General features: G+C 42.5%; 1 protein-coding gene across 1 annotated transcript; it reads right to left on the bottom strand.

Moving 5' to 3' along the window:
• Window positions 1-4,191: 4,191 nt before the first annotated feature.
• Window positions 4,192-14,662, bottom strand: LOC308368327 (uncharacterized protein). Its single transcript, XM_080842487.1, has 11 exons — window positions 14,644-14,662; window positions 14,021-14,067; window positions 12,889-13,181; window positions 8,666-9,167; window positions 8,333-8,467; window positions 7,787-7,960; window positions 6,948-7,121; window positions 6,387-6,560; window positions 5,809-5,982; window positions 5,084-5,130; window positions 4,192-4,819 (listed from the first exon to the last, which is right to left on the bottom strand). The coding sequence occupies exons 2-11, from the start codon at window positions 14,026-14,028 to the stop codon at window positions 4,287-4,289; spliced, it is 2,214 nt and encodes a 737-aa protein (XP_080698613.1). The 5' UTR covers window positions 14,029-14,067; window positions 14,644-14,662; the 3' UTR covers window positions 4,192-4,286.
• Between the last annotated feature and the right edge of the window lie 1,862 nt (window positions 14,663-16,524).

Raw genomic sequence — 16,524 nt, forward strand, 5'->3', positions numbered from 1 at the left:
TTGATCATGACATGTAATTTACTTTTAGTTTGTTACTTCATTCCGGCACACAAACAAAAGAACAGCATTCCACAATCCAGGAAGTAGTCCTACAGTGAGCGTATTACTTTTAACACAGTTTAGTGGTGTCAGTAGCTTTGAGACAGCGTTTAAAAACAGGCAATTGTCTTTGGCATTCTCACAACAAAAACCCATGAACACCACTAAGATATGTTAATACATTCAAAGACATGAGACACGTAAGAAAGTAAACACACTCACCGTCAGCTCTCACATGTTAAGGCAGCTCTCCCCCACGTCCAACGCAAATGTCATAGTGGTATCACATGTCATAGTGGTAGCAAATGGTGTCTTTTCCGTTTCAAGCCTGGGTTTAAGTCACATCCTGTGCGACTGCACTGTGCCTGAGGTTGCCAACTCTTCCTGAACACACGGTATTCAACACTATTTCCTTTCCTCCTCTAGATAAACACACTTACATACTGTTCGGAAAAACAAATGTTAAAAATCCCCACAAAGACCATAACACTATTCTCCCTCATTTCAAAAAGCAAATTTGATATGTAACCTCAGATTCATTCAACAGCTACACCATCGTCTTTCAGCTTTGTCGACCTTCCATTCTCTATTTGAATGCACACACTGACAGCTTAGGCTGTTTATTGTTCTGTCAGACTTTGCCCTCCTCCCTTTATCTGAACTGCACTGCACTGTCTCTGATCATATCAACAGTACACTGGCAGGACCTGTTTAGCAAGTGTAGGCATGAACCTGCAAACAACTTTGTCTGTATACACAAGTTGGAGACATTGCCCTTGTTTCTGGTTCACTTTGAGCTTCAGTTTGGATATTCTGAGCTGTTGTGTGAATAACCTGTTTAAAAATATTGATTCTTGTTTGGAAAACTTGCTAAAGAAACCTTTAACTGTATCATTTTGTTAAGAAGGTTGTAAATGCTGTCTGAACAACTTGCTATAGAATCACGACTCCTGCCAGGATCATTTGTATTTGAATGATAAAGACTAACCTGTTTTACGTAGAATCATAACTCCTTTTTGAAGTCCATGACAGCAGCAGTCCATGACAGCAGTTTATTCACAATTCATTATGGTAGAAATAGTCAAATGTATTTGGTGTCAATTACAACAAAAAAGGACAAATATCTTTACATCATCTTGTACAATAATACATCACTTCATAGTTCATCTAGTTATATGTGATTTTTGCGATTTGCAGATTACAGACTACAGTTACTGTAGGCAAATATACATTTGAAAATGTAATTAGTGTGCTTGCCCGAAGGGAAGCACACTATTGTTCTTCATAAATTGTCTTTATTCCGCCCGTTTCTTGCATCGAATCAGGCCTCGCTCGTTTGAGGTACAGACGCCGTTCAAACACCGAAACGTCCAGCCTGATCCGGTGCAACCTGCTATATCTTTTTGTGGCGGCTCTCCTTGCCACTCCTTTTTTATTCCTCTTTTTCATCACCTTTTTCTCTCATAGACTAACATGGGGGAATCTTGAGCCATTGTGACGTCACCCACTCTCTAGGACTAGACTTTATTTCTGTAACACGGCGGTGGCATCAAAATAAATAAATGACTAGCTGGGCTGAGAGTTTCAACCTCCTCTTACACAGACAGTAAGAGACAGGGTTAACACAACACACACAGCCATGGAAATGTAAAAATCAAGTGGAAGTATACAAGACAGCTTGATCAACAACTCATTCGCGAACACCATTGCTACAATATGCGAAGCAACTAGCCTAGCCCCATAGTAAAACAATATAAGCAGCTAGCTAGCCTAAGCTAAGCTATTAGCATACATGCTAGCGGGAGCTAGCATGCAACTGGCACACAGATTAAATGTCTGTGCGATTATTTTAACTGCCATACTGGAGATTTCGGTTCACTACCCCAAGTTTTTGCAAGGTACATTCCAGCACGTTTCAGACAATAAAACCAACCGACACCAAGAATTTTTTAATTTTGTACACATTCTGTTCCAAAGACAACCATACTCATGAGCTGCCTGTATTCCAAAGGTTTGCCTTTGCAAGAAGTAGGCAATCTATCTGGCCAAAAATCGACAATTTTAACAATCCCAACCATCATTGAGCCAAATACACCTCTAGGCTACATCAATTAAAAACAGCTGTGTAGACCACAGCGATTTTCAATGTAATTCACGTCTGTCTGTAGCTAGATTTAGAACAGTGCATCGCGTTTACATACCTGTTTTCCGTATGAACAAGCCCCCGCATTAATTCCCATATTGTTGTAGAGATGTTTCCTTTTACCTAGATCATAATTTCTTATGAAGTGTATCAACACTTAGCTCAGTAAGTCAGTATAACGAAACTCTGGAACTATTATCACCATGACAGCTGAAATGTTTGTGCATAGTAAATATGCAAGTTATATGCATACATCTGATTTCCACCATAGAGAGACAATAAATATATTTAGGCTACATTTGAAGCACAGACAAGATTTATTGCAGCCGCAACACACGCAATTAAAACAAGCAGATTAAAACTCAGCAAATACCGCACAATTCAGGTGCACTCATGGATGAACACGACCTTTGAAGGTAAATTACACATACACAATAAGACAAATGTCACTTGGAGCCTATTTTAAGACTTCTCCAAGCTAAATGTAACACACTAGACCCTTTCACAATAAACAAGCAAACAAAAACAGAACAACAAAGACACCGTCATATGTCTAGACGTCAGTGGAGCCTAAATATAATGTTTGAGCTTGGTTGCCATGTCTGATCTTTTGTGTGATGTCAGGGGCGGAGTGGCCATCGGGAGGACCGGGATTTTTCCCGGTAGGCCGGTCGGCCAATAATCTATCGAGAACCAGCCTGCAGACCGGCCTTCGCAGCCCTCGTGCCAAATTCATGAGCGGCCCATCGAGATTACATGTACGTCGAATCATGGTCCCGTGAAAATTTCTAAGTTCTCTGAGAGTTCTGTGGTTCTGCAGTCCAACCACTATTTATAGCTCTATTTGTCTCTGTACATCACACCTATGGTGTGTGTCAAACTCACTCCCATTAATCCAACCTTCTGATTTTTGTTTAGCCTCCTATATTGATGTAATTCTTTTTTATTCAGACACTTCATTAGGCTACTTTCATGACCACAAATATAAATTGGCCAGCGATTGAATTCGTTTTTTGTTGAATGTAGAATGGTCGGAGCAAATTGCCTCATGGGAAATGCGTATCGTTGTGCCTTTATCAAGTGAACCTAGGGAGATAAATTAGCGGCTATCAGCGAGAGAGAGCAGGTGAAGTGGACCTGATTGAGGGACATAAGAGAAAGGAGAAAGGAGGGGGCAAAAAGGCCAGACTGAAAAAGAGGCGGATGCTGGAGGAAAGTGCATCAAAATGTACAAGAATTACGGATTTATTCAACCAGCCGTCAACTAAATGCGAGTGAGTTGACAGGACACATTGTTGCGAATTAGCATAACATTTGAGCCAATACGGGACGCGATTTGTTCCGTATTTCCATAAATGTACATATACAAATACACTGTCACTGTCACTGTCATGTCTGTCACCCACACATCAACACTAAATCTAACAATAATGATCAAAAGCCGCCCGTTTGTTTGTGTAGTTGATATGGGAGGTGGAGGGGATGCGGGTTGGGCCAGTTTTGGGCACGTTGTGGGCCGGTGCAGTCAGAATTGTCCCGGTGGATTTTTGTGTCCCACTCCGCCCCTGTGTGATGTTATGGCTGCAACGTAAAAGGTCATGGCCGCAACAGAGCAAGCACACTCTCGCAGTTCGTTCACGAAACGCATTCTAGTTTACACTATAAAACACAAATGTGGAGAATATTTTCAAGTATGTACAATGTGTTTAGTCTAAAAAAAAACATCAACTTATGTCCACTATCACAAAATAGCTACATGATGTCCTTATTCCATTGACTTCAAGATACTCACTGGTAGTAATTGTTTTTACCCTTGGCTTTGAGGCTCACCAAAAGTAACAATAAAATCCCAACTGAATTTTGCCATTTGGGTCTTGGGATAAAATAAGTTAAAACATCACAAAGTACAGTGAATGTGTAAAGACAGTGTTAATCTCATCAGTGAATTTTACATGGCTACAAAATGGAAGCGAGGCAATAGTGTTTTCTGTCAATAAGTCAACTGGTCAATCAGCTTATTTTTTTATGTGAATGCAAACGCCCTAACTGTGAACCAAAAAAAAGCAACAAAAGTAATTTCAAAGCACAACTTTCAGCTGCTAGGCTATAACTCACAGATGGAGGCAGACGAGCCAGCAAAGATAAACCTCAGCGCCGGGTAGAGCGGCTCGGAGAACCTGGAATAGAACGTGTGCAAGTGAGTCAATGTACCTTCGGCGACACTGAAGAAAGACAAGAGTCCTGCTGGCCAGTTCAGATACACTGCTATTCGGTGTGCGTTGAGCACGGGGGCGGGTATGTTAGTGCGGCGTTTGCTGTGCCTGGCCATGAACCTGTTATCGTAGCAAGCCAGGCTCCACGACCAGTCGTTGTAGCCGATCTTATTATCCTGCTGCATCCGCCCTTCTGTGACTTTGTACGACACTCCGACAATAACTCTGTACCAACCACTTCGCTCGACCTCCCAATAGGAACGTCCAGACTGGGGTTCACTGCAAAGGACCTGCCAGGTGTTAAATCGCTCTGGGTGGTCTGGATAGGGCTGGTCTCGCATGGTGCACTCCACGTTCCTGTAGTCGCCTGAGAGGGAGAGCTTACTGTGGGACGTGTTTGGGTCGTGGCTAAGCTTGCAGGCATCTGAAGAGAGGAGATTACATTTTTACATTGAGGTATTGAATGGACGAGGAATGTATGTAGCAATTAAAATCAGACAACCCCAAGCTTTCTTTTCAATTAAAACAAAACTGACAAGGACTGGCCAGAAGCAGTTCATTTCAGTTAATTTGAAGTGGGCAGTTAGATTAATTTTGCTATAATGTACCTACATTTAAATGTCTTCCTGTTAAACACTTAATCACCAAATTAAATACCTCCGCTCTCTAAACTGGTGAGTTGACATACATTTCTGTAGTCCAGATCTCAACCTGCAAGCTGCACCATGATCAACACTGCGGACAATTACAAAAATATTTAGTGAGCACTTGCACATCCACACATAATATACTAATAATATACTTACACATATAGAACACATACCTGTCTGACTTTGTAAATGTTTGTTTTTCTGTAAATGTTTTTTTTTTTCTGTAGAAGAAATGTCCTTCTGTCCTACTGTATGTATTACTCAGAGGAGTCCCATTTTTGGAAGACCAAACATCACAATACTAGCGTTTGCTACTTGCTGATGATGTATCTCCTGTCATGACTCATCATTACTCATCTCTTTGTACACCTCCAAATAGTAGCACCATTTCGCCACGGTAATCACTCTAACCAGTAATCAGATGATAGACAACATGTGCATTAACAGTCATTAAAAACTTTGTACACCTCCAAACAGGCCAGCTAGCCTCAGGCAACCCCTCCTCCCTGCATGTTAGCTTTAGAGAATACGCTGCACATTTTTCAAATTGCCAAAACTTATATTTCTCTTTGAGTACATGGCAAGTGAAACTAAATTTCCATCTACCTTTTAGTCATTTCTTTCAGCTTGTTGGTGTGTGGCCTTGTGTGTGTGTGTGTGTGTGTGTTAGAGTAGCATAAACCAACCTCCACCGACACTTGTTCATTCTTTCCACATCGGCCATTCAGCTTCAGACCTACTCCCCCACCCTCAGTTCACCTACTTGATCGCTGTAAGTTTGGAGCCGGGATCGATCCGTCTAACAGTAAGCAGTTCCGCTCCCATATCCCCTGGGTGGTTGTAGCTCAGGTCCAGCTCCAGCAGGTGAGAGGGATTTGACTTCAGGGCCGAGGCCAGGGAAAGGCAGCCTTCCTCGGAGATAAGACAGCCGAGTAGCCTGGGGGAAGATGGGGGAGGGGGGGAACAATTGGAGAGGTGGTGAAGGTTAGGGGGGCTGAGGTAAGTCGCTTTTCACATTTATAAGTTCCAGATATTCATTCAAAATTTAACATTTTATTTTCCCTTTCTTTGTCTGTTTTCACTGTTCTTTTGTATCTTCTTTCTCTATCCACATATTATTACAGTCAAGGTCAAACTACAAACTAATAACAAAAGAACAACTGGCCTTGTTTATGGGAAGTAATCAATCTGTCATATAAATTCTGCAGTGTTGGCAGAAATGACCGTTAAATGTTGATCTTGAGAGGTACTGCACACTAAACTAAGCAAAACATTATGGCTTGTAAACAACAACACCGCTGGAAAAATTCTGAATATCAGCTCAAATAAAGACCATCATACTTCAGTATCTCAAGTTTACACTGTGAACTCCCTAGTCCAGTTGCCAGAAGCTTGGCCCCTGAGTCCCTCAGGTCATTTTCCGATAGGTCAAGCTTCCTCAGGGTAGAGCCAGGGGACTGAAGGACCGTGCCAAGGCCTCGGCAGGACACCTCAGTCAGGCCACAACTCGCCAGTCTGAAAAGAAACGATGAGATCAGAATGATAAGAGGTGTGATGGTCTCCAATACACATCAAATGTATACATATATACAAATGTATATACACTTATGGCACACTATATATTTATATATATAAAAATATATCCATAAATAAATATATAACAACATGAATGTATATATTGTTATGTATTGTGTGTATGAGGAGAGTAGCAGTGATCCAGCATGCCAATTTTTATACAAAAAATACATACTTCATTACCTTGTTTTTTATTATAATAAAATCCCTATTCTGAATACTGTAGACAATATTTCCCCTTAACAACACATTTCTTTGCTATAACTGCTTTCAGCACCTCCTGAACAACAACAAAACATTATGGTATGTGATGTTTCTAGGACCAACCTCAGTGTCTTAAGCTTGCAGTGTGGGTTCTTTAATCCCTTGCAGATCGACATCACCCATGAATCCTTCAGCTCGTTGCCACTCATGTCCAGCTCTCTGAGGTGGCACAGTTTTGATTGGAAGGCGACCAGCAGACTCCCACAGGACGTCTCAGTCAATTTACACTCAGGAACTCTTCAGAAGAAAAAATGTATAATCGCTGTTTATGAACAATGACATATATATTATATATATTTCTGAAGGTACGACCAATAGTATTTACAGTCAGGGGCTCTTTAGGGAAGAGTTTGAAGTGTAAGTAATTTGTTTATTAAATATCTGTAAAAACTGTAACAAATATGTTTAAAAACCGATACAGTCAGTATTGATGGACTACATAAAATGTATAAACATATCCAGCTATAGCAGTCTTTTTGTAAACCAACATCTGTGACTAGAATGATAAAAATAAGAACTAGGGCCACAGATAGTGTCATGTCTAGCTCTCTATGTTGGCAGAGGGCTACCCACAGACTCCCACAGGATGTCTCTCTCTTTAGGAAGTTAAGAGTTTGGAATGTAAGGAATGTTTTTGTAGAATGGACAATCAATATTGTTGGACTGCATAATCTATGTACACTGTACACCAAAAGTGATATTAATATTCATGGCTATTGATTTGGCTGGATTTGGTCTTCTCCAGAATAGAAGAGAGAAAATGCAGTATACTCAAATTACCTCAACACCTCTGGTTTACTGTAGGAACTCAGCACCCCAGTACAGGGGATTGTGGCACTCACTAACTCACTACAACTGCACATCTTTCTGCAATAAAAGAAAAAAATACACTGTTTATTTACCTCAGTATCTCCAGCTTGCAGTGGGAACTCAGCATTGAGGCAAAGACACAGTTGACTCCTGCATCCAGCAGGTCGTTTCTGCCCAGGTCCAACTCCACCAGGTGGCAGTCTGCAGACTGCAGAGCAGAGGCCACAATCTCACAAGACGTCTTATTGAGGTTACACGCAGCAAATCTGCAAAGGGAGGGTCTTTAGTTTGTTTTCCTAGAGGTTTGTGTCAATAAAGAGCCAACCATTCATTTCTTTCACAGCAATGCAAGCACTGAAATGAAATGAAATGCATTGGAGGACACTTCATGGGGTGCAGGTATGTGGTAACCTATGCAGGACATCTACTAGTATATCAGAACTGCAATTATTTCATATTTTGCCTAACAGAGTATTGACAGGAATATATTTTTGCATTTGACAAAATCATTTCTTAATGAAAAACAACAACTTCAATTTCAATGTATTGACATCAGATAAATGTACAACGTCACGATACATTGCCTGTATTGAAAAGTATACTAATAATAAATAAATAATAAATACGGGAAAACTCACAGAGCCTTCCTGCAACATCTCACCACCGGCACCAGCCTTTTCCTCCCTTCATCTGACGATGTGTTGTACTTCCTCAAGTCAAACTCCTCCAGCACCTCCTCAGACATGAGCAGCACATATGCCAAGGAAGAAAATGTTTAATAGTAACCACAATTGTACTCGACCCGCCGCGGTTGAGGAGGCTTGCTTTGGCAAAGGCCTCGTTGGGGATCAGTGGCGGACGCGCAGTTTTCTCCAGGACCCACGTGCCGCCATCTTCTTTCAGGCGGAACGTTCCGGGCGGCTGGGGCTGCTCCTTCCCTGCCACCAGCTCCAGGGGCTCCCAGATCTGATCTGCAAGACCGAAGCGGCTTCCTGGAGCCCTCAGACTGCAGGTACTCATGGATCTCCCTGTGCATGGAGTGGTCGTTCATCTCCACCAGGCAGTGGAAGAGGTTGATGCACCTCTTGGGGGAGAAGTCCTTGCCCCTGTAGGTCTTGATGTACTGGATCATGTCGTTGATGGCCTCAGTGCTTCTCTGCTGTCGTGGCAGCAGTCCCTGAAGGAGCTTCTGGTTGGACTCGAGGGTGATGCCGAGGAGGAAGCGCAGAAAAAGGTCCAGGTTGCCATTTTTGCTGTTCAAAGCGGTGTACAGGGTTTCCTTGAGGAACCGTGCGAGGGGAAGATCAGCTTGGGTTCGACCTTTGGAGCCTCGTAGGAGGGGCTTCAGCTCCTCGAAGTTCCCGTTTGCGTGGGCCACGAAGGCATGAAAGGCAGCCAGAAACTCCTGGATGCTCAGGTGCACGAAGAAGTAGACCTTCTGCTGATAAAAGAGTAAAATAAAGAGATACATAACTTGTATTGAAACTTTGCCCGTCTCTCTTTCAGTGCGGCAAAGCGGTCAATGACTCTCTCTTCAAAAACCGGCATTTTAAGGACAAGTTCCCTCTCCATGGAAAGCATGGCCAGTGCATTCATACGTTCCTGGCCCATTGAATTTCGCAGGAATGTTTTTATTCTCTTTAAGGTTGAGAAACATCTCTCAGCTTCAGCTGTCGTCATGGGAGTGGTTATGATGATTTGCAACAGAGCAACAGTCTCAGAGAAAGCCTCCTGGAGGTTGTAGCTCACGAGAACCTGGTACAGTGCCAATGCACCACAGCAGCCCTTGAACTCCGATTTCTCATAGATGAGAGAAAGTTCTGTTTTGAGCTTTGACTTGTTCAACATGGGATATGCCTTTACAGTGGTATCCAGGGCACAAACAGGAAATGACCGAGAATACTTTGCAAACATATCTTGTTGAAGTAAGGTTGCACTCACAAGGTGGTCAGTGAAGGAGAACCTTTCTTTGGTGTGATCTAAGATTGTGTTGCAGATCTCCTTAGACACCTTCTGCTTCTCCTCATTTTTCAAAGCAGTCCTTCTTGGCCTTGCGGCTCCTGTTGCTTCTTGCTGTTGCTGTTCAGGGGAGTCCCTGAGGGCAAATAAACCAATAGTGTGTTTGTTAGATTAAATATACAGAAATGGAGTTTACTGTAGGAAATTCTTCTACATAACAGAAATGTACAGGTTTTTAAAGTGTAAAATTAACATATTCAACAGTGACAACGTGTAGAAATGAGGGTGGGTGGGTCTGACGATCAAGGTGGATTTTAGGCAAAAGGGGAGGTCTAGCTTGACCAAGGACTATAGCCAGGTAGGGCCATATAGATGCTAATATGTCCAGCTTCAACCATTTTGTCTTGGCTGTAGACAAAAGCCAACTATCAGACTCTAATAGCTCTGGCTCCAAGACATACAAAAGCCAGTTAGCATGTCTGATGGCTCTCAACATAGACAAAAGGCCAGTAACGATGTCTGTCTGATGGATGCCTTTTAACATAGACAAAAGGCCAAGAACCAGACCTGATGGCTCTGGAGTGGGGGTTTGTCTGATGTGTGAAGTTATGGTCTGATATACGAAATTCACCCAATGGTGACTATATTGCAGCCATTGATGTAAAAATGCAAACGTGTCTAACTGTTATAGTGAGTAAAATGCACGTCGGTATGCTCTGAGTTGAATGGAATGTTTAGTATGCTACTATTTGCAGAGCGATTAAATCACTTTATGTCGCTAAGACTATTGTACAGTAGAAAACGTATTTAATTAACAGAGTTGGGTAAATTATAACAGGCTACACATATAAACGATTGTTGTCTGTTCTGAGATTAGTAAAACATAGAACTACATGGTGACTATATTGCAGCGGATGATGTAAATTGCAATCGCTAAAAACGTGTCTTACTACTGTGGGTAGTCGTTAGTGTTATTATGACGCGTATGGTAGGTGTGAATCGAAACTAGGAGGTGTTTGTGATCGAAACTGGTGTCGTTAGAGAGCTAAAGTGATATGTGTTACAATGGCCGAACATGAAATGAAAGAGCAACAGTTAATTTTATTTTACTTTATTACAGAAACTTGGAGAACATTGCACCTACACCGCCAAGGAAGAGAGCACGCTGTCAGCCTAACCCAGATCTGTCGTCATGGAAGTCAGAGGGTGACAATGATGCAACTCCATCAGCACTGAGGTTTTTTCCTGCAAGGGAGCCTGGTGTGCAGCTGAATGCAGCAGACAACCACACTCCTCTAGACCTCTTCAAGTTGTTCTTTTCAGAGGATGCTGTGGAAACCCTCTGCCAGAACACCAACAAGCAAGCTGCTAGGAGCATTGCCAGAGGTGTAAAGTACAAATGGGTGGATGTTGGAGTTGCTGAATTCTACAGATACATTGGACTGGTTTTCTACCTGTGCATGATCAAGCTGGATCACATTTCCGACTACTGGAGGAGAAACACTATCTCTTATACTCTGCACTCATTACTTACCGCAACATGCAACAGGCAAACCGACACACAGGTGACATGTCCCTGGTTGGTGAAATGTTCATCTGTGTGTTTGATTGTGCTGATTCCTGACTGACAGACCTGCAGATTGATTCGTCATTTTTGATTCTGTTTGTTAGATGGATCAGAAGGAGCCTCCTGGGCCTGATGACTCCCCTCCTCAGCACCTACCTGTATGTACCATATGTTATGTGCCTACCTTTATGTACCTTTATCTAACTATGTAACTACTTTTATGCACCTTATTTTATGTACCTACTATGCCTTTACTTTTATGCACCTTATTAAATTCACCTTCTTATATGCACCAAGCTTGTTTGCAATTTCTTGTATGTACTTTCAAAGCTGATGGTTGTGGGGGAGAGATAGCCACAATGACAGTCCAGGGCCATTGACAAGTGGGCCATTGACAGGTGAGCCATACTGGGGAGGGGCACTCACAGGGCAGTTTACACCTCTTTCATCAATATGCATAGGGGTCTAGGTGGCAAAAAAGTGTCACCTTGTAAAATTCTTATAATTAGTGTAGAAATCACACACACTTTCTGAATGCTAAACTCACCTATGTGGAGCAAACACATATGTTTACAAGGTTCAGAGTAAAAAAGAAAACTTCCAAAATATTTACAATGTGTTTTTTGTAAATAGTCTGAGCACCTCTAAAGCTAGAGTTAATTTTAGTGTCTTTAGATTTCATTTTAATAAAAAACTTTTTTTACTACATTTCTTTTACTCTCATTTTATTATTGCTGAGTTGTTCTAGAATATAATCATAAATTCCACTTTTGCCTAATGGTTTTTAGTTAGGTGAAATATACACAAATATCAGGCATGGCAGACTACCTAACAGAGTCAAAAAAAGCCCTTGGGGTTGGAAGTGTTAAGACTGAGAATTCTGAGATGCTTCACTTCACACAGTTTATTTTTTCAGCCTCTCCCCTTTCGGTTCTGGTGGCATGGCGGTCTAAAATGTATTTTACAGTGCTTGAACTGCATGTCAAGTCCTTGGCTATGCGGCGGTAACTACAGCCAGCATCAAAAAGGAACTTTATTCGAACCCGTTGCTCACTCATTAGCTCATTCTTCACCTTAGCCATGTTCAAAGAGCAACATTTGCTTCAAGACTGCCTCTAGAGGCTTTGAATCTATACCAATTGGTGGTGCCGCCTCAGTGACAAAACCCTTATGTTACCAATCACTTAATGCGGAAGATAGGCCTTGTACATTCAAAAGAATCACATAGCTGTGTCCTAAGACTATTGCATCACCATCAATTTAACCACGACCACACCTGACAATGATTAAAAAAGTTATTTGGCTTCTTCTGTGAAGGAACATGATTGTGTGACATTGACAGTGAAATAGGCCTAGTTTGTTTTTGTACGGAAATTGACCTAAATCTACTTATGATAGCTCTATTCTATGGTTTATAGAGCATAATGATGACTTTGTAGTAGGTATTTCATTAGTTTTAAGGGTATTTTAATGGTCAATTCAACAAAAACAACTGAAACCTCTTAAATATGCCTAGTGTTCTAATAATTTTGGCCACCACTGTATATACATACAGTTAATGTCCACGGTAAGGATATGGATGTACCTATCTAGATATATAAATATACACACAAACAACACAAGCAAATATGAACTCACAAACACACACAAACAAATATGAACTCCTACCACCTCTTGCTTCGCTCAGGTCAATGCATCCCTGAGCATAGTTTGCCCCTGGTGGTTGGCCTAGTTCAGTGCAACCCTGAGCATAGTTTGCCCCTGGTGGTTGAGACTGGGCACTGTGTCGGCCTGCACACCTGGAACAGGTAGCGCCTCCAGATAGGTCAGCCCCAGCCCAGCAGCTGCTGATGCACTGCCTGCAGAAACTGTGTCCACAGGTGGTGATGACTGGGTCCTTCAGTACCTGCTCACACACTCCACACCTGGACTGATCCTGGGTCAGAGGAGATCCCAATCCTCTGCAGAGAGAGAGAGAGAGAATATGAAGAGAAAATAAAGAGACAGAGGTTATTTTCTAAATCATTTCTCTTACTTGCCAGTTTATTAGTAGGCCTATCGTTATAAGTAGAAGTAGCAGTAGCTGTCATATTGTACACCTATTTAATTGATAATTATTGTAATAATATTTGTCTGTTTCACACAATATGAATGGATAGGGATAGATTCACTAAGAAAACATGGCTGCACGTCCTTATGGTCCAAAAACAACAGAATGATTTGATATACACAGTATAACTGCCACCAGCACTGAGCCTTGCTCCTACCACGCCCCCTTCTAATTCAACACAACTACCTCAACTACCTTCCCAACCACCTGATTGCCTGCACCAGTCACGATCTCCATATTAACTCCTCACTACCTTCACTCCTCGTCAGGTCTCATCGAAACTAGGACCATCTAGCCCTGTTAGAAACCTGTCCCCGAAGACAGCGATCTGCCAAAGCAGCGACCCTCGCCGACTCATAGTCTTCTTCCGTGTATCTCCAATTCATCTCCGAGCCCCTGCGCTCAAATGTTGCAGTAGCCTACTTGCAACCTGTTCCCGACGACTACTCTAGCGAATCATTTAAGGATTTCCAACCTGACGAAACAACTGAACTAAACTCCGCCCCGACACTCTGTCGTTATGTTTCCTCAGGCGACCCTGCGCCGATAGCTCCCGTGTTGCGATTGCACTTTACATTTCTTCACAGTTTTCCCGTTTTACTTCTGTGCGCTCACGTTGCCGATTCTGAATAAACACCGCCTTCCATACGTCTCTGTGTCACCCGACAGTACCATAATATGTAATATTACCTTTCCATTGCTGAAGTCTTGTTTCTTCAGTTATGTTCAGCACTCATCTGTAAGGATATAAGAAATGCACACCTGTATTACCTGAATAAGGCCTACAAAACACATCCATTTATTCACTGTATACTCTTTAAGTTGAACTTAATAATCTTTATGGACTTTGGATAAAAGGATGTTGTTATTTTTATCCAAAAGATTAACGGCACACAGGTTAAAAGTAAACCTAGATCGGATAATCATTTCGCGTCAATTGCAGGCCGTTGCACTTAAGGCCACCGTGTGTTCTGGTGACGTTTGGAGCGATTCGAGAGTATTCCATGTTTACTGACACGTTAGTCTGGCAGAACACAGACTGTGATGTAAAGCCCTCTTCAGTCAGCTGTAACGATAGATGTCCTCTGAGGTATATTCGAATTTGCCTTGCAAAAGCCTAGGTTGGGCTAATGTCAACTCTTTCCTTGAAAAAGTTTACGCCTAAACGGACTATGTAACTATTATCGTCTGGTTACTTTCGATTTCTCACCAGCGGGATGGATTAAGTTTTCTCATCGAACACAATACCTCTTTGCAAAACAAACGACAAAGTGGCTTGCAAACAAGTAGAAAAGGTATGCAGAAGTACTTACCGAACTATTATCACACAATTGAAACAGCAACGAAACTTTAGGACGTAGGTTGCGTCCACGGTTTTCGACGTAGATTTGATCATTACTGCATAATCCGCCCATGTAGGATGTTAACGCCTCCAATGTTTTTTCTATTCACTGTCGCCGATATAACTTGTATCGTCAGGTTCATGTGCACTCTCATTTCAATTGAATCTTCGCTGTGAAGGCTGCACAAAGTGCAATTATAAATTGGTAATTTCATGCAGACTCGATGCCCATTTGTGCATGCATATTCTTTCTTTCCCTCTTTCCATAATGTTATTTCTTTGCCAATGGTTTACATGTAGGTTATCCTATTGATGCTTGTTTTTGTTTTTGCAGCCAATGTGTTTCCGTGGAAAGGCTTTAGTTTCCCTTTAGCAGTCTTGTCATTCACTTCACATCACAACATGCACACCACCCCCTCCACAGTAGCCTCCAGTGACATCACACACACACACACACACACACACACACACACACACACACACACACAAACATAGGCTACACAAACTCTCTCTCCTTATCTTTCGCTCTCACACACCACAAACTCTCTCTCTTTATCTTTTTCTTAAACACACACACACACACACACACACACACACACACACAAACACACACACACACACACGCACCCACAGACACAGAAGCACCCTGTAGCTCCACCCTGCTTAATGTAGCCTGCAGACATGTTTATTCAGACTGAAATGCCACCAACGACCTTTGGCACTATCCTTTGTCGTTCCAGTAAGATCAACCACTGCTCACTATGCACGCTCCTCAAGACCCCCCCCCCCCACACACACACACACACACACACACATACACACACACACACACACTACGCACATGCACACACTTGGTTTCCGTCAGAACTGCAGGATGGACGAATGCAAACTGTTCTTCTTTATTTGTCCAATCAGGCTGCCGGCACATTGAACACATTGAACAAAGCAAAAAAAAAAAAAAAAAAACACTGAATCAAAAAGGAACACACACTGGGACAACGCCCATGTTAGCTACTTGTCCTGATTCTCACTGCAATCACCGTACGTCTGCTCTTGTCATCATCATCTCCCAACTGAGCTGTGCGGAATATATTTTAAACACTGGGCCGAACCATTGAATCCCGTAAATCAATTTGCTGTTACGCATAGTATTTCTAAACATAATGGCATAACACATTACATGCATACATCCATGCTATTTCATTAGGAATGCCATTTCATACTTTATTAAATAATGATTTAGAAACACTACAAACACCCAATTAGCTTCTGTTGCTTCTGCCATCATGTTCATTCTGACCCTAATGACCTGCCAGTGGGAATAACAGCTGGGGAGGAGAAGGGGGGGGGAGAAGCACACCTCCCCCCAGTGACCTTGACCCTGACCTTGTTTCACCTCCCCACACCTCCCTCCAGTGACCTTGACCATAACCTTGTTTCACCTCCCCACACCTCCCTCCAGTGACCTTGACCATAACCTTGTTTCACCTCCCCACACCTCCCTCCAGTGACCTTGACCCTGACCTTGTTGCACCTCCCCACACCTCCCTCCAGTGACCTGGAGCAGCGCCTCAGTCTCCTCTCCCTCCTCCTCCATTACTCCCGGTCAGTGAGGTTAATCTCAAGTCACGTTCAGTGCTGTGACAGAACTTTGTCTTGTTTACTTTGCTGAAACAACAACGTTGTTTAAACAACAGATACAGATGCTCATGGTTCTCTTTCTCTCCCTCCCACTCTCTTTCTCTCTCTCTCTATCTCTCTCTCTCCCTCTCTCTCCCTCACCTTCCCTCACTCTCTCTATCTCGCCCTCTCTCTCTCTCGCTCTCCCTCACTCTCTCTCTCCCTCTCTCTC

This window comes from Sprattus sprattus, assembly GCF_963457725.1.
Source record: "Sprattus sprattus genome assembly, chromosome: 1".
Taxonomy (NCBI): Eukaryota; Metazoa; Chordata; class Actinopteri; order Clupeiformes; family Clupeidae; genus Sprattus; species Sprattus sprattus.